Source organism: Mesoplodon mirus (assembly GCF_964341445.2).
Source record: "Mesoplodon mirus genome assembly, chromosome: 4".
In the NCBI taxonomy this organism is placed as follows: domain Eukaryota; kingdom Metazoa; phylum Chordata; class Mammalia; order Artiodactyla; family Ziphiidae; genus Mesoplodon; species Mesoplodon mirus.
Genome location: NC_138979.1, coordinates 5,462,771 through 5,481,613, shown reverse-complemented (window position 1 = coordinate 5,481,613; position 18,843 = coordinate 5,462,771). Strand labels below are relative to the sequence as shown.

Below are 18,843 nucleotides of genomic sequence, written 5' to 3'. Positions count from 1 at the left end.
AGCAGACCCTGTTGGTTTTCACCCTAGATCCATTTGCCCCTCCTTAGTAGTGAACTCCTTATTTTAACTGGGAGCATGGGCACATGAAATAAAGATTACATTTCCCAGCTTCCCTTGCAGCCAGGCTCAGTGGAGCCAAAGGCCCAGAAAGGCGAGTCCTTAAAGAGAGCTGACAGGTCCTCCTTCCTCCTTTTCTCCTTCCTACAGTCATGCATCTATCAGCTGGCTTAATTATCTTGGGAAATAATTGCAAAAATTAGAGCAGATAATAAAAGAGCATAGCCTATTGCACTTTTAAAACTCCAAACGTATAGTTTTAGAACATGGATTAATTTTTGGTTTGAAGACCAAAGTAAGAATTTTGAAAATAGAGGATTTTGATTCTAAAATGTTGATTTGCTTAAGAAGGTCATATTAAAATACCCCAAACCAGAGGGAGAGATGAGTCATTACCCAGAACCAAGGAGCATGACGCGAGTGGGTGGCAGCCTCCGTTACTGACCGAGCAGAGGTCTATGAGGGTGCAGACTCTTCCATCGCCCTGGTACCCTGATCACAGCAAGAGCAGGGGCGTGAAAAACAACGTCAGGAATGTGCAAGAAGAAGAATCCCAATCTGAGAATCAAATATCACAGGAACCAGACCAACCACAGGTCTTCCACCATCAAAACAGAAAATGTAAATGTAATGTGGCATAAATAAAATTCCATAGTTAAGAAAATGCACAGGGACTTCCCTGGTGGCGCAATGGATAAGACTCCACACTACCAGTACAAGGGTCCTGAGTTCAATCCCTGGTCAGGGAACTAGATGCCGCATACATGTCGCAACTAAGAGTTTGCATGCCATGACTAAGGAGCTGGCGAGCCGCAACTAAGGAGCCCACCTGCCACAACTAAGGAGCCCACATGCCGCAACTAAGGAGGCCTGAAGCCACAACTAAGGAGCCCACGAGCCACAACTAGACCCAGTGCAACCAAATAAATAAATAAAATAATAAATAAATATTAAAAAAAGAAAATGGACAACGAGAATTAGGAACCTGATTTCAGAAACAACATTCAGGGTTGTTTCTAATGACACAAATAAAACTAAAAAGACAAATGAAACTACTGGGAGACTCAGAAAGTGCTGATACTAAGGAAGTTGACATTTTTTAATTACAGTGACTTTGAAGATCTTGGAGTTGAATTATTCTAAAAGTCCAAAGTACTATTATTTCAGGTTAATAAAACATACAGGGTTTCAGTTTACCCCTCAGAACTCCCTGAACTTCTTGGATAGTAACTCAGTTTAGATTAGAGAATAGGAGTCATGACTTCTTTCCAGAAGAGAAGGGAAACTCACATGTATGATATGCCTACTATTATGTCTGTTATTAAGTAAACTTTATATGGAAACCATCTCATGAGCTCATTATATTAATAAATGATTTGTGGGAACAATAGGTCTGTGATCCATAGAGAAAATCTGTCAAGTTCTACATTATCTCAAGAGGCTATTTCACAGTTTGTAAAGGCTTACTGTTTTCCATTGATATTCAAAATATGTTTTATTTCTTTCTTATAACATAGCCGAACTAATGTGCCCTGGATCCATAAGTTAAGTAAAACTTTTTGCACTATTCAGTTTGTCTCCTTAGACATAAGTCATATTTACAACGGAACACAAGAGCCTGTTTTCAAATGCATGTTTTGCCTGTAAGGGTATCAGGAAATTTGGTGTAGCACCTGGTGGACAGGGATGACAGTGGTAAGATCCAGGTGTGTTTATACACTCAACAGGTGGAGCCACAGAACAACCGCCATTGCTTATCTCACATTCATTGATATCTTCACAAATGTATCCATTTCCTTGCCAGCCTAGAAAAACAGGTTTGAAAAGTTAGCTCTTCAATAGTTAAAAACACATGAAAACCTGCTTAACTGTGTAAGGAACCACTGATTACAATGAGATACACTCTACCTATCAGATTGGCAAAAATTGTTTTAAATACTTACGATCAAATTCCGGGAAAGAGGTGGGCACATGGGGTAGTCTTATATGCTGTTAGTCAGAATTTAAATTAATAAAACCTATCGGGAAAGAGATCTAGGAGTAGTCATTTAAAATTTTAAAATACATACCTTTTGACTAACAATTCCAGTTCTTAAAACTTATTCTGCAATGATAAAACTGTCAGTACATAAAGATGTAGGTGAGCTGGTATCTACTACAGCATTGTTTAATGGGAAAAAAAACCTCTCAATGGTCTACAGGAGCATAGTTGAAAATATTATGACTCATCTATACCACTGGATGCTAAAAGCTATTTTAATAATATGTGCACAGACACTGAAAGGATTTTCCCTTATGTATTTTAATTGAAAATACCAAATTTTAGAAATATATGCAGAGCTGTGATCCCAGTTTGGGGAAAGAATTGTTTTTAAACCTGCATATAGGTCTGTGTGCTTGATGAGTGAAGGAAAATGCAGAAGAGGAGAGAACCAGTTGCTAACAGTGGTCTCATCAGGAGAAGGGGCTTGGAGAAGGGGCTTGAAGAAGGAAGGGATTATCTTGTTACTAGAGACACAGCTGTTTTATTCAACTGTTGAGTTTTATTACTCAATTGAAATGATTTAAAATTATGAGAATTTTTTAAACATTTTAAATCCTTTAAAATATTTATTTTCTTTGATCTAAGTAGGGACCCCTTCTAAAAATCTACCTAAGAAAATTGTCATATTTGTGGGTGAATAATCGAATGCATAGAAAAAAGCTGGAAGGAAATACGTTCAAACATTAGTGGTGGGGCCTCCCTGGTGGCGCAGTGGTTGGGAGTCTGCCTGCCGATGCGGGGGATGCGGGTTCGTGCCCCGGTCTGGGAGGATCCCATATGCCGCGGAGCGGCTGGGCCCGTGAGCCATGGCCGCTGGGCCTGTGCGTCCGGAGCCTGTGCTCCGCAACGGGAGAGGCCACAACGGTGAGAGGCCCGCGTACAGCAAAAAAAAAAAAAAAACATTAGTGGTGGCTCTGAGTGATGACTATATTTTTTTTTCTGTTGTTTTTTTCATAATTTTATAGTTTCTTTGTATTTTTTAAGAGCATATATTGCTTTGATAGTCAGGGAAAACTAAGGTGATTGACAGGAAAACGAAAAGTTTGTGTTTCTCTTTTTCCTCTCCAACAATGAAAAGAAAAATGTAAGAACACCTTTGCCCAGGTTATACTTTAAATGACTTACTTTTCTGATTTCTAGTTTTCAAAGATTGTCATTGGCAAATTCCCTTCAAGAACATGATTATTTGCACATTTTGCTTGCCCCTGAGAACTAAGAAGGAAAAGGTCTTAACATGTTTTCTTCAGTGTCTTTCTACTTATACAAGATCTGAACATGTAAGATGAAGAAAGTCACTAAACCAGACATTGCTAAGTGAGCCAACAGGCACGTGAGGTTCCCTGGCAAGAGAGAATAAGGGAGAACTCAGCAGCTCAGCTCTCACCCAGGGCCAAGCACACCTGGGTTTGGATCCTGACTGAGGCTAAGCTCTTGGATCTTGGGCAAGTTATTTACCTTCTCTGAGGTTCAAGTTCTTATATTTCAAAATGGGAATAATACTAATTCCTACCACTTCTCGTTTCTGTTGTAGCTGCATGAATTAGAAATTGCCTAGCACAGTGCCTTAATGACATTCTCATAAGGAATAGCTGCAGTTATTATATTCTTCTTGGGTTCCGCTTTCTAAGAACACCCAAGGAGTGCAGACGGGCCTTGTAAACACTCTGGGGCCTGGTCGATTGCTTACCAGTGCGCCCAGATCAGTGCTCAGCTCACAGTAGGTGCTCCGCAAGCATGCCTTGAAGGGAGGAGGATGATCTCACAGTAAGAAATGAAGCTTTGACTCAAACCCAGGCAGTCTCTGAGCCCTGAGTCCACATTCTCAGGGACCTCCCCTGGAGGTTTGGTCTCTGTGGGTCTGTGATGGAGCTGGACGGCCCTATTTACAGCCAGGCCCCAGGGTCTTCTAACGACACACCCGGGTGAGGACTACTGGGCTCCAGTGAACACAGGCAGAATTCAGTTTGCCCAAGTCTACAGTCATCTGGTTCATATGAAAGGCGGGACCAGAGCACGTGTCTTTTGATCTCAAGTCTAATCAGTTCACAGCCATAGCAGCAAAATGTTTGACCTCCCAAACTCTATGGCTAACCCCGGCCCCGAAATTTGAGTCTGGCACACTTTGGGACAAACCCCCCATTTCTTTTGTTGAATTGTTGCAGCAGTAAGATGGCCTGGAGTGGGATTTAGTGAATCAGGACATGAAACTGGACCGGAAGCCGTCCTGAAAACAGCATGCTTATCCCTCGGCAGTGGAAGGAACTTGGTTCTGGTGTTTTGCCTGGCTGCCAGGCATCTCTGGCCGGGTGGGGACACGTCCACATACCTGCAGGACAGGCGCCACAATAGAAGGAGCCCGGCGTGTTGAAACACTGCACAAGCGCTGAGCAAGGCGAAGGCCAGAGGCTGCACTCGTCTCTGTCCAGCGTGCAGGCCATGCTGTTCGACGGGGCCGTCCACCCGGCATCGCAGAGGCAGCTGTACTTGGGCTGGCAGGACGACAAGGGTGTGAAGAAAGGCAATCAAGAAAAATGAGCATGAAAAGCCTTTGAAAATCTCACCGAGCCCACAGCTGATTTTTCCTCTAACGTTCATTTCCATGAGGCCCATCGAGTGGCTTCTCTTTTTCTTCCCATATGATTAAGCATTTAGACCAGACCATGAAAAAAGGAGAAACAGCTTTATTTTAGAATAAGGGAAACCTGTCATTTGCCCCCAGAGATGCCTGGGAAAGAGTAACAACAATCAAGAGCTGTAAGTCAATATAATTAAAGTCAATCAACTCAGCCTGCTCTGCTTTTAGAGGGAAAAACACCCATGTAGGCACAGACTTTGGAAAATCAATTCTGTCTGTTTCCTTTTTGAAGGGTCCACCCACCACCACCCCTCCCACCATGGCTGGAAGGGAACCATTTTCCATCACATGGGCAGAAAAAAATAGAACTAAAAATAAGGACCGGAAGGTCTCCAGCAAGGCCAAGTGGGCCAGGGCTGGGAGACCTTGAAGGCCAGGAATCAAGGTCACTAGGACCCAGAGCACAGAGGACACTCAGGGAAGTGGAGTCTGCAGCAGTCACAGGGGCTCAGGGGCCAGAAAAATCCAGACTCCTTAAAATTGAATGTTGCAAACAAGGGCGGGCCTTTTGTGTCGCCATGTCTTGTCACCGTTAAAACTCACAAGGCCAAGAGAAGGTCATGTCTCACAGCGAGATTCATGGATGAATCATAAAAAAAAATGCTCGGATTTATATAATGAAATCAACCTCTGGGTCCCGTTTTCTGTTTATTTATACACAACGGTCACAGCCTTCCTCATCTGAGGCCGGCTTAAGGGCAGGACGTGGCTCCCCTCTGCAGCCCCACAGGGTCCTGCTTGTACACAGCCACGCAGAGCAAGGAACTAATACCCAGGCCTCTCCCGAGGGGTCCCACTCCGGAAGACACCCACCTCTCCAGCCTGCACTCGCACCAGATCCTCGCAGATGCCGTGGACACAGCGCACCTGGGAACCCCCCTCACAGTCATTGTATTTGGATGCACACTGGGGGCCGTGGGTCTCCGGCGAGCAGAGACAACTGTTGGTCACACAGAGCACAATGTCAGGACCTGTTTCTTAGCATCAATAAAAAAATAGCAGTAATTCTGATTGCAGGTCAGTGATCTTCACGTGGAATCATAAACCAGCAAACCAGATTTACTGGCTGGAGTCCTGGGAGAAAATCACTGTGCTCTTCTTTAAGTGGCAGATTGACTAAATGTGTTATCATCTCAAATATGGGGTGTGAGGGCACGACTACCACTATAAATTCTTCTGCTATCGGGTCATCAAACAGTGCTTTCAAAGGTCAGCCATCTATAAACTAAGGGGGATGGAGTTCATCAGGATGGTAAAGGGAGAGATCATCGCAGCCGTCCATAGTCCATCCAGCTGGACCCGCCAGTAAGCACAGGTAACCTTGACTGAATGGATAAATTCCCGAATATTCTCTAGGCTTGTATAACCTCACAGACAGTGGTATGTCCACATCTCAGAGTCGATGATGATGATGATTCTAGTACAAGGGCAACATTTCTATCCATAAGACGGGAGTTAACATAGCAAGATTTCTTTCATTGGCACATTGTAACTCATAAGATGTAATTATCACATATTACCTAAACTAGCCGTGGGTGTTTTGTCATGAGACTTCAGTTCAGTAATAATCAAATAAGGAAAGTCATTTTAAGCTATCGTAATCTTAAAGTCACTGAGGTAGTTTTATATCTGTTCTCCAGCTTCAGAGGGAATGTGGACGGTGTGAGATGGTGGCTGGGGGAAGTGGGTGGGGGAGGTAGAGGAATCATAGAGCTACACTTCTTTACACACGTCTGAGCACAGCTGATGGAGCGAGAGCCAGGCCCACAGGGCACTGTTTGCCTGACTTGAGCCATGCTGGCCATTGGGGCCGAGGGCAGAGTCAAGGTACGAGGAGGACCTGTGTGGCCATGGACCGTGAACTAGTGTCTGAGTGTTCTGGAAAAGGGGCCACTCTACCTGGTAAAGAAGCTCTTTTTTTTTTTTTTTTTTTTTTTTTTTGCGGTACACGGGCCTCTCACTGTTGTGGCCTCTCCTGTTGTGGAGCACAGGCTCCGGACGCGCAGGCCCAGCGGCCATGGCTCACGGGCCCAGCCGCTCCGCGGCATGTGTGATCTTCCCGGACCAGGGCACGAACCCGTGTCCCCTGCATCGGCAGGCGGAGTCTCAACCACCACGCCGCCAGGGAAGCCCAAGAAGCTCTTTTAACGATCCGTGCTGAGGCACAGAGAGCTCAGCTGATGTCCACGGATAAAAGCAAATGTGTGATTGGCCGTGAGGGAAAGGGGAGCTTGGTTGTTGGAGAAGCTCTAGGAGCCACACTCTGGGCACAGAACTCTGTGTAGCCATGGAGGCCCCAGAAACAACTGTTGTGGTGGCACCTTCGAGTGGGTTCTAAGGAAGAAAGAGACCAACGAATGTGGCCGCAGATGGAGAGTAAGAGTATGGTGAATACCATTCAGGCACTCATATGTGGGGTTGCCAGACCTAGCAAATAAAGATACAGGATGCCTGGCTTAAAATTTGAATTTCAGATAAATCCTTTTTTGGTATAAGTATGGCCCATGCAATTTGCAACATCAATATATAATTCTGTAAAACCTGTTCCATTAACAAATTACACTTCTGAGCATTCCAAGGTTGCCTTTCTCATTAAGGTCATAGGTTGATAGCAACACATGATTAAACTTAAAAAGAAATTCAGTTATTCATTCCTTACCCATAGCTATTTATCTTCTTCTCATCTCTCTTTTTCCATACTCCCCCTCTCATATTCTCTTCCCTTTCCTCTTCACGCTCCCAGCCTTACACAGAATATTCTTTCAGACAATTTAATTAGACTCTTGGAGATGGCAGGACTTTGGACCATCTCTTGCACACATTTGAGGATCTGATCCAGGTGGCTTCCTGGCTAAAAGTTTGTTTTACCAGCACCTCCACCCACCAAAAGAAATTTTTTTTAATCTTTAAACCAACTATTACTAGCTTTCTGAGTCTCTGATGTATGAGAAGTCTGAGTATTCAGGAACCCATGGGACAAGACTGCGTAGGTTTAAATCTTGACCCTTCCTGTTAACTCTTCACCTTAGACCATGTAATAAGAACTCCCTCTGCCTCTGTTTCTTGTAAAATATAAGTGCCAATCTATGAACACTATTTTCACCTTGGGGTCTAAAGGCATTTTCCTGTAGGAAGTGCTCAGGAAACTGTGCGTTTATCTTATCACTAAGTGCTTTACTTTTGGAAAAGGACTTGAAATTTGAGAAGAGCTGCAGTTAAATCCTCTCTCTTCCTTCTCCCTTGCTATTGTCATTTGGAGAAGAGTACATTTTAATCCTACAGCACTTCCCTAATGAGCTACAAAGTATACTTCTTTCATTAAGTTTAGATAACGAGAAGAAGAAAGCCTAAGGGGAGGCAGGAAGCCAAATACAAGAGCAATTTCCTTACTATGATCCTCAAAGACAACTATTTTTAATCCCATTTTACTGGCAAGGTTCAAATTGCCCAAGGCACAGAATTAGCAATTGGCAGAAGATGAATTAAAACGTAGGTCAGTGTTATTCCTGTACTATTGTTTTTCCACATCGCAGTCCCATGTTCTGAAAGGGACAGTTAGTTGAAGACTTTCCATTTTTACATGTCTTTTTAACATAACAGTGTTTGCATGCAAAATGTATATTCTCAAGGTGTCTGGATACACCCTTGAGGAAAAAGAGTAGTGAATTATATGCCTCCCTGAAGAAGTCACTTTTGTAACGAGCTTCTGTTGCTAATTTGGTCCCAGCAGAAAAAAACTAGGCTTTTCCATCTTCAAAAACGCTGCAAGTGCATTTGGCAATTAAGACGAGGTCACATATATTTTCACAGTCATAGTTTAACTTGTGCTAGAGTCCATGGTTCAATATTGATATAACTGACTAACTAAAAGAGGTAATACGTTTAATACCTAACTACCATCTGAGCTAAAACCAGAAGATCCTCCATCGTAAGCTGTGCCTGTTTTAAAATCTACCAGTGATAAGCATGGAAATAAGTAAAATAAAATATGATAAACTCCATTGTGTTCTTGGAGAAAAAACAAACAACAAACTCAGCTTTTTTTTTTTTTTTTTTTTTTTGCCCTATGAAGCCTTCTAGATCTGAGCCTGAAGTATATAACATGCACCGTCCATGCCTATGGCAGATGTGGATCCCATGGACTGTCTTAAACCCATAGTCAGCAGGAAACAACACGAATCACTTCTTCAGAATAAAGAGGCAATAACAGTATTGAGAAGTGGCAAAGTATTACCTGTTAGCTGTCTGAGCACTTGGGACAAGACCACGAGCCACAGGAGTCGGGGAAACAGACGATGGTTTTTCTTGCTCTACTTTCATTACTCCAAGAAAGAATTTTTACCAGAAATTTTTCTGTGAAATGGGGCTTCCAATGAATTAGTATTTGCATAGCGCTTTGTCTTTCAAAGGTCTTTATAATCAAAAATTATTAAGCCCCTTAAATAAAGACTCCTTTGTCTCCCTCAAGTAAGTGGGCTCTAAGAGTCAGAGACTGAAGAAGGCTGCAGATCCAGAGCAAAATCTGCTCACCACAGACACGTCTGCATATCCAGATTATTCGACAGGGTCTCAAGTTTGCCTCCATCAACTGCCCACAGAAGTTTCCAGAAGGGGTTTCTAGTCTCAGGGAAGCTACTGATTAACAAGGATTTCACCTCATGTAATTAGTAGAACTCGAGAAAATATCTAAAGGATCTTTGTTTCATTCCACATGGATTCCACAAAGCAAGCGTTTAATCTTATGCTCATGTACATTTTTCGATGTGCTCTTTTATTCCTTCAAAAAGACTTCATCATATGCCTGAATGCGAGTATTTAGGTCATAGATAATCAACTGGAATTTGTGAGGCTTCATAAACCAACCCCACAGCAAGAAGAAACCAGAGTGAAGTGCTGTGCTCCCTAGCGTACTCCAGCAAAGCTATGAAGTGCAGAAACTAGAAACCAAAACCATCCCCAGGGTCAGCACAATCAGCCCTTTGGCTTTCTTTGATAGGACGGTGCAAGAGAAAATAATTCAGTGCTGCCCTATCAAGTTGAATCTGCCATTTAGGCAGCTCTCAACAAATACAATGGCCCTCCCTCCCCGCCCCCCACTCCCTCCTTCTCATTTGTATCTGGAAAAATTAACCTCTGACATGCCACAAATACTTGTGTTAAAATTTTTCTTTTCTTTTCCATTTTGCAGGGGTAAAAATACAAATTTGTCCTGGGGGGAGAAAACGATTTTGGCTTGTCTATGGGTCTCCCCTCCCTGCTGCGCACATTTGTTATTGTGTTGACTTGCAAGACTCCAGAAGACAGCGATGATAACAGAAGACCAAGAGTGAGAACTAACCTCCAGGACATTCCTCAATAACAAGAAGGCGGAAGCCATTAGTGCTAGGAGTCATTTGCCACTGATATCTGCAAGCAGCAATTCTCATCGATAAATGCCCATAAACAGAAATGAGGAGATAATGCTTTCAAGGCAATGAAAGATTAGACCTGCATTCTGGATCTGGCCCAAGCTTGAATGTTTATAAAAGCAGGGATCAGGGGGTTCCTTTAAATGAGAAACAAAATCCAGAGAGCAAAAGGCTCTTTACTAATGTAATAGTTCATTTACATCACAGGCGGTACAATGTGCATGACATTTAAACTCACAGACACATCCACCAGAAGTCTGAATGAGTTAAGTTTGTAACTTGCAATGAGCAAAAATTTTTAAGATCAGGTCAAGAGAACAAAAGGATCAACTAAATGAAAAAGAGGAAGATTGTGGTTGCTTTTTGAGAAAATAGTGTGTTAACAGATGACAAGGCCAAAACCAAAATTACTGTGCTCATTTTTGCTGGAAAGGTCAGAATGGATCGTCACAAGGGAATTAAAGGACAAGACGTCAGGGATACTAGCGAGAGAGTAAATAATTGCCCTTTACTCCAGTGAGGTCACACCCAGAGATTCTGTCATAACAGAACCAATTTCTTTATCTTTTAATAATCACAGAATATAGGAGATCCACCAAACTACAGGGAAAGATAATGTCTAGAGGTCTGAGGTTTTCTTAAAGTGATTTTTAAGAAACTACAGAAACAGTTCGACATTGATCTGCCATATATTTTTGGACTTGATCCTTTAACAAGATAGTGCATCAGCAGGTGTAGCTTTAAAGACCGATATTCCTAGAGTTTGATGGGAACATGGACGCATCGGGATGCCTAAGTCGGCTTCGTAAGGGCAGGGAAGTTTTCCTGCAGAGGGCGAAGCCTGAGTGGAGCAGGACAATGCTGTAGACGAGCCATGTGGCAGAGGCAATCAGAAGAGAAGATGGGGGAGGCCTGACGATTGTGGTGAGGGCCCGATGGCCGACTGAAGAAAGACAGTGAGCGCTAACCGTGTGAGAAAACCTCGGTTCCATCTCTGCTCTGGTTACGGCTAACACTGCACTTAGCGCTTGAATGGAGATGTCCCGATGTGATCTGTCAGCTCTCTGCTCGGTGGAATGAGGGCAGCAGGGGCTCACTGGTATGCGTGTGTGTGTGTGGGGGGTGTCCCTCCCTCTTCTACGTACGGCTCCACAGTGGCTGCCGCTCTGAAGCTGTGACTCCTACTAACCCTTCGGCCTCATCTTGCCCCGGGCCATCCTCACCCTACCCCAGCCACGGTGGCCTCCTTCCCGTGCCTCAGAGACTCCAGAGAAAGGATTTCTTCATGGGGTGAGAGCTGAGGTCACACAAGCTTTTTTCCATCTAAGTAAATAGCTACGTGTATGTTAAATAAGCACCACGTGACTTCCCCAGGGAGCACCTAATGTTGTTGGTAATACAGATACTTAATCTTGGACACTTGTAACCAGGGGATGTCTTAGCCCTTCAAAAACATACCCTAATATTTTTTTTAAAAAAACACAAAAAAACAGGCAAAAGTGACAGTCAGTTTTGAGCTAAAGCTTTAGGAGACTTTACATATTTCTGTTTAACGCTCTGGGGGCTTTTGACCTTGGCCATGAGAAGGACATTTCTCAGGCAGCTGGGACACCTCCAGCCCACGCCTAAGAATGAGACCTGCAGACCAAACCGAAATGAGGTGGAGCCACCGTGGCTAATATGCAGACCTGTGAGTATGAAAAATAAATACTTATTGGTTTTTAAAAAAAAAAAAGGAAAGAAAAAGGTTACCTGTAACTTCCGGCTGTATTTATACACGTGGCTCCATTCTGGCAGCCCAAGGGTGTTCCTGAGTAAATCTCACATTCGTTAACGTCAACGGAGCACAGAGGACCCTGCGTTCAGACAAAGAACAAAGTCAGGGGTCGCAGGTCACAGAGGCATCCGGGGCCAGTCCTCACAGAACAAGATGAAGGATTTAAACACGGAGAGGAAGGAAATCCTCGGTCAAGCCAAACACATTAAAATTGAGACTGATCTCCAGTCCTCGTTCCTCTGGAACTCAGGTAATGGCCCAACAGAGACAAAGAGCTCTTCACAGATCACACCAGTCACACGAGAAGAACCCTTATACAGACTAACCCTCATTTCACTATGGAGCTCTGCCTGGGAATAGGCACAAAATTTCTTTTTAATGCACATGTCAGGAACGTTTTCATCATTAATAGAAAAGGGCAGGAAAATGTACAGGCTATATCGAGATTTGTTTAGTACTTTCAAGGCTGACCGATTTAAATTCATGCTAGCTAGAATAACATGTAGTATCCAATCCAGTGAACCCTCCTTAAGATGGCTTAGTATTCAGTGGGTGATAGAATCATGCCTGCCGCTGTTTGGATTTTGGCATATGTGGTGTCATTCATTCTGATTCAGGAGACCACAGAATCCTAGAAAACTTGGATGCAGAATTAAATATGTCTGAAGGACTCCAAGGAAACCGCCGATGCTGACTCACCATCATTTTTAACCAAAGACCAAGTGACTCACCTTCCACTGTGAGGGACAGATACAAAAAAAGGAATCCTGGAGATTGAGGCAGGTTCCGCCGTGCTGGCACGGATTGCTGCTGCAGACCTTTCTGTCGTGTGTCTGAAACAAAGATGGGATGGTCAGCGAGACAATTGTGCTTTCCGTGTTTCAGAGCAGGTATGTATATAAAACTACATTTTACTCCTGATCAGTGGGGGGTCTTCCTCCAGACTTTAAATCCATTACTTAAATTCTTCTCCGTATCAACTCTCTTATGAGAAAACAAAGCGTTCGCTATCATCAGTCCTATTCATATTCCTTCACTATTAACGTGCATTTAACCAGGGATGGGATGAGGCATGAGTGACAGGCGAGGCTTCTCACTCTACTCTTTGGAAAAGCATATTGTTCACCTGACAAATGTACGTTGGTGGACAAGGGTCAAGACTTCAGGTGTGGGAATCCCATGGACGTTTCTCCTGTTCCGGTTCTTTTGCTGTTGTTCTTATCTTTGGTACCTCCAGATAAGCGTTTGAAATATGATCATCTTTTGCTGCCACCCCTCCTCCCCTGGGTTAAGATAACTGAACTCTTTTCACTCCAAGACCCTTTATTGGAAATGTGGCCTGTGGTTTAGATACACCCTCCAGTCTCGTGCTCACATGACTGCTTTCAGACCAGAGTCACAGACAGACCTGCCTGTCTATAGAACCTGGGGAATCTTACCCTATGTCAGCTACCAGTTCCAGTCCTGTAAGATTTGTAATGCCTTTGGGGGCAGAGGAAACTTCTTTAGAGAGGACAAGTGATTATGCAAGGAAAGCTATCCCGTTCATTTCACCTAATCTTTGTCTAATTCTGTTTTAAAAATTAAAATAGGGGCAAATTATTCTTCACATTTAAAAGAAATATTTGGTGACTCAGAGAAAATGAAGTCTGTTCCCTCCGTTTGCCGATGAAACTGAGAGCAGAGGAGGGCAGGCTGACTCAGCACCGTTTAGTGCAAAGCCCGTTCTCTCTCCACCTTTGTAATCAGTCAGGTGCCCATACATTTGGGGGTCTCTTTCTGGGCTCTGTTTTCTTCTATTATTCTGTCTATCTTTGTGCTAGTACCACAATTAGCTCCGTTCATCACAGGATACTATTAAAAATTAACCACAAACTCATTTAGAGTTTTTTCTGGCACACAAGACAACACTGAGGATTAAAAACTCAAAAGCCCCAGGGGGCCCAGCAGGAAATGGAATCCGTAAGCGGTCAGGAGGAAGACAATAGGGAACTCGGGGGACTGTGGGGCCCAGAGAGCACTTGACCCATCCAAAGGCATGAAGGCACTTCCATTCCTAAATCATTAAAAACTCTTCCCGGGCGGATGGGCAAAGGGAGGACAGTCTGAGCTAACTGGACCGTGGCCTCCAGTTCTTGACCTTTGGTAGGAATGAAGAAGCACTCTAGGAGACTGAAAACTCTCGTGCTGTGCCTTGCTCATTTTTAATTCCTCAACTACTCCATAAAAAGATAAAGGCTGAATGGGGCAATTTATTACCAAAGCCAGCAAAAAGAATACATGAACTTGTTCACCAAATTTAAAACACCAAAGTAGAGGACAACATTTGAAGCATAATCAAAAACAGACCAAGAATATTAGAGCAGGGATTCTTAACCTGGAATTCCCTTGCTTTTATTCACAATTTAAAATATGGAGACTTTCTATGCATTTCTCTGTGTGGAAGCTTACAGCTCCCATGAAAGTCTCAAAAATGTCAGCTCCCTACAAAAGGGATAAGAAGTCTAAAATTACAAGGACTAGTTTACAAGCATGTAGTAAAGTTATGGAAGGTTTATTCTAATAAATTGTTCCGATTTAATTACCAGCAAATATACTTTTAAGAAGATTTGGAATATTTTGAGATACATCCTAGACTTCTAAGTTTAATGTTAGAGAAAATGTAAGGCCTTTGAAAACCGAGCCCTGGATGCCAGAATCAGCAAGTTGGGTGGTCACGAGCTGACCAGCTTCAGCCTAAAGTTGCACGGTTAAAAAGTGCCAGCAGCAGAGGAAGAGCACATGAACGGCTAAACTTAGAGTCAGAGGACTTCACATGCCCAGTGACCTTCATCTCTCTGAGGCTCGCTTTGCTTCATCTGTGTCCTGGGAAGCAAGACTTGTTATGAGAATTAAATGAACTGATTTACAAAACAGAGAGTCACAGATGTAGAAAACAATCTTATGGTTACCAGGAGGAAAAGGTGGGGGGAGGGATAAATTGGGAGATTGGGATTGACATATACACACGACTATATATAAAATAGATAACTAATAAGGACCTGCTGTAGAGCACAGGGAACTCTACTCAATAGTCTGTAATGACCTATATGGGAGAAGAATCTAAAAAAGAGTGGATATATGTATATGCATAACTGATTCACTTTGCTGTACAGCAGAGGCTAACAAAACATTGTAAATCAACTATACTCCAAAAAAAATTTTTTTAATTGTGATGAGAATTAAATCATGGGAAAAGCAAAGGCCTTGATATTGATTCTCCATCCACCTTAAGAATACCAGCTCCATCCATGATTCTAGTGTATTTTCAATGAAAGATGTTGACTATCTAGTAGTTACGGGACTTACCTGCTGTAACCTTTGAAATTTTCTCTCAAGATCCACGAGCTAGCAGTGGGGAGGAGAAAACATCCGTTAGCTGGTTCAAAGGCATGTCACATATAATGTTATCCTGTGACATATTTTCCTAATACCTTCTGCTGGGGACTTACTTTATCTGTTTGTTCCTTTTCTTATTGTCTTTTCCCTCCTCTTTTCTCTCCCCTCCAGGCTTCCCATCCTTCCTACTCTCTTCCATGGCATTTTTTTTTTTTTTTTAAGAAGTACAACCCAGGGCTTCCCTGGTGGCGCAGTGGTTGAGAGTCCCACTGCCAATTCAGGGGACATGGGTTCGTGCCCCAGTCCAAGAAGATCCCACGTGCCGCGGAGCAGCTGGGCCCGTGAGCCATGGCCACTGAGCCTGCACATCCGGAGCCTGTGCTCTGCAATGGGAGAGGCCACAACAGTGAGAGGCCCGCGTACCGCAAAAAAAAAAAAAAAAAGTAGTACAACCCAATGATAAGTTGTTTCATTGATTCTCTGTGCATGGTGACCCTGGGGATTTTCCTAAGTGACAGTGATCCATCCACCTTGTGCTATCAGCACGTGAGCAAAGCCGACTTACAGCACAAGCTCTGGTCACAGAATTTCCAACCGCGGTCCATCACCACCTCTACACCCTCTACTAGAGCTGGGCCATTGAACCGAAAAGCCCACGATCACAACACTACATTTCTAAAGAGGATACAAATTTGGTATATCTTCTGAAAAAGAATTATTTATAAAGTTGAATTAAGGAGAACCCATTTGCTCTGAGGATGTGGAGGTCAGACTCACCTTGGAATCAAGCTGGTGGATTTGACTAGAAATATTCTGAGGCAGACCAACTGCACCTCTTTTTAAGTTTGTAATATCATCTTTGTTTTTCTGGATCTAATTTTAAAAAGGAGGAGAAGAAAAAGGAGGAGGAAGAGAATGCTAGTGAAAAAATCATGTATATAAGAATAACATTTTAAAAATTTGAGTAGTATTCTATTTTAAGCCCTGAGACCTTGCCCATTATTAGAAAAACCAGAACAATGCCACATATAATAAGCATTGGACTAAAATGGCCGTGGCATCATTCCATTTACCCTTTCAGTAACAATATATCAAGGAATTTTCCATCTGCATATTTTCCCATAATAACACTTTAGAATGCATGTAAAGAGGCCTGGCTTGGAATGAGACTGTTCAGGCTTTACATCTTGGCTCAGCCATTTAATGTATGTCCTTGGACAGGTTGCTGCAGGGTTCCTCTACCTCCCTTACTGAAGGGGTAATCATAATGCCAACCTCTCTAGGGATTGCATTAAATCTGTAGGTTGTTTTGGATAATGCCAACCTCATAGGACAGCTGTGAGGGTTAGAGGAGACAATGCACATCAAGTGCTGAGCACAGTGGATAGCCCATAATAAGCTCTAAATACCAACTTCTAACATTATGACTGATAGGCCTGCATGATGTAGAAAATAATGAGCACTGAAAACATTCAATAAGGCAGGAGAATAACTGGCCAATTCTGTTGTGTGGCAAACGTAAACCGGTCACATCTACCACGTTCTATGGTCCCCCTCCATCCTCGGCCCCCTTGTAAAGGGGCCCCACTATCACCCCCTGCACCTTCTGTGGACTAGAGTAAATAAGCCTACACAGTGAGCCGCTTCCTGCTAGAATTATTACCTGTGCCCCTCATTAACCCTAGGACACTGTTCTTTCCAAGGACTTGTTTCACCTCCGATTATGTTCCCTGTGCTAAAGATTCAAAGCACAGATTAACATAGGCCTCTTTCTCACACCAGTTAGAATGGGCATCATCAGAAGATCTACAAACAATAAATGCTGGAGAGGGTGTGGAGAAAAGGGAACACTCTTGCACTGTTGGTGGGAATGTAAGTTGATATAGCCACTATGGAGAACAGTATGGAGGTTCCTTAAAAAACTAAAACTAGAACTACCATATCACCCAGCAATCCCACTACTGGGCATATATCCTGAGAAAACCATAATTCAGAAAGACACATGCACCCCAATGCTCATTGCAGCACTATTTACAATAGCCAGGTCATGGAAGCAACCTAAATGCCCATCGACAGACGAAAGGATAAAGAAGATGTGGTACATATATACAATGGAATATTACTCAGCCATAAGAAGGAACAAAATTGGGTCATTTGTAGAGACGTGGATGGAGCTAGAGACTGTCATATAGAGTGAAGTATGTCAGAAAGAGAAAAACAAATGTTATATATTAACTCATATACGTGGAATCTAGAAAAAATGGTACAGATGAACTGGTTTGCAAGGCAGATATAGAGACACAGATGTAGAGAACAAATGTATGGACACCAAGGGGGGAAAGTGGCAGGGGGTGGTGGTGGTGGTGTGATGAATTGGGAGATTGGGACTGACATATATACATTGATGTGTATAAAATAGATAGCTAATAAGAACCTGCTGTATAAAAAATAATAATAAAATAAATTTAAAAAAACATAGGCCTGTTCAATCAAGTAACCATATACAAATATACAAAACTACTTCAATGCATTTCCAGTGTATTACCTGATGTAAACATTCGCCAAGGTCTTCATCATTTAATTTAATTTTTCCCAGGGATCCAGTTCTAAATTCAATGTTTTGAGCTGATCCAGTAAGAAACACTAAATTTCCTCTCTCTGCAGTCATTCGAGGCCTGCATAATCCAAGCCAGAGAATGTATCAGTAATTATGGCATATAGTTTTTAAGTCTAAAGAACAAAGTTTCTCAGCGAATAACTACAGACTGCATACACCTTTGCTTTGTGGTCAACTCAACTAAATTCTCCTGCTCATCTGCCATTTCTTTCTTCGCAAATTTCCTGGAGATATCTCCTAGTAATTTTATGCTTGCCTAATTTGCAAAATGATAAATGAAAAGTTTGTGTATAAAAAGATACTTCCATACAGCAATACAACTGTTTTTCCCTATCTGTTTTTAACATCATTGTTTTCCTCAAGAAAAATTACACCTTTGCTTACCTGGTTATTTGTGAAAACTGATGAGGAACCACCCTAGTCTATCAGCAGAAATAATCCATGTGTCTACTTACTGTTGGAGGTCAGTATTTCTTTTTTGTCTCTGCAGCGCAAGTCCTCCAGCTTCACCATATGATTCAGCAAATGTCAATAAAATAACCAAACTCCAAAGAAAAAGTGAGGACATCTTCCTCACCAACCTCCAAGGTTGTCAGGTAGGAGGGAGGCTGCTCTACCCAACTGAGTGTGGCAGTTTGGAGAAAGCAAACCAGGCAGATGTACTTTGACCAGTGGGATGTCCTGCAGTTTTCAGATCTTCCTTCTTTGCCCTAGAAGGCTACATTATTTCTTCTTCCTGAGGGATGTAAATGATCTTAGATCTTCAGCACTCTTCAACTTGTGAGAGGTCAAAATCTACTTCTAAGTGATGCACAACTTAATCATTATCTGTTTGACCTTTGAAATGGTAAGAAATTACTTTGGAAACATCCACTAAAACAATTCTTGCTTAAGAAGTAGCCACCTTTCAACAAATGCTTCTGGGAA

At 42.7% G+C, this 18,843-nt stretch overlaps 1 protein-coding gene across 1 annotated transcript in view; it reads right to left on the bottom strand.

Annotated features, from left to right (window-relative positions):
* The window catches only part of CUBN (cubilin), a 270,373-nt gene extending 251,767 nt beyond the window's left edge, over positions 1-18,606 (bottom strand). The window contains exons 1-10 of the mRNA XM_082617071.1: positions 18,372-18,606; positions 17,845-17,974; positions 16,077-16,172; positions 15,270-15,308; positions 12,653-12,754; positions 11,897-12,000; positions 5,550-5,676; positions 4,428-4,590; positions 1,731-1,862; positions 454-549 (exon numbers count right to left, since the gene is read on the bottom strand). Of these exons, the coding sequence (XP_082473197.1) occupies positions 454-549; positions 1,731-1,862; positions 4,428-4,590; positions 5,550-5,676; positions 11,897-12,000; positions 12,653-12,754; positions 15,270-15,308; positions 16,077-16,172; positions 17,845-17,974; positions 18,372-18,484 (1,102 nt within the window). The 5' untranslated portion in view covers positions 18,485-18,606. The remainder of the gene's footprint in view (positions 1-453; positions 550-1,730; positions 1,863-4,427; positions 4,591-5,549; positions 5,677-11,896; positions 12,001-12,652; positions 12,755-15,269; positions 15,309-16,076; positions 16,173-17,844; positions 17,975-18,371) is intronic.
* Positions 18,607-18,843: the final 237 nt, after the last annotated feature.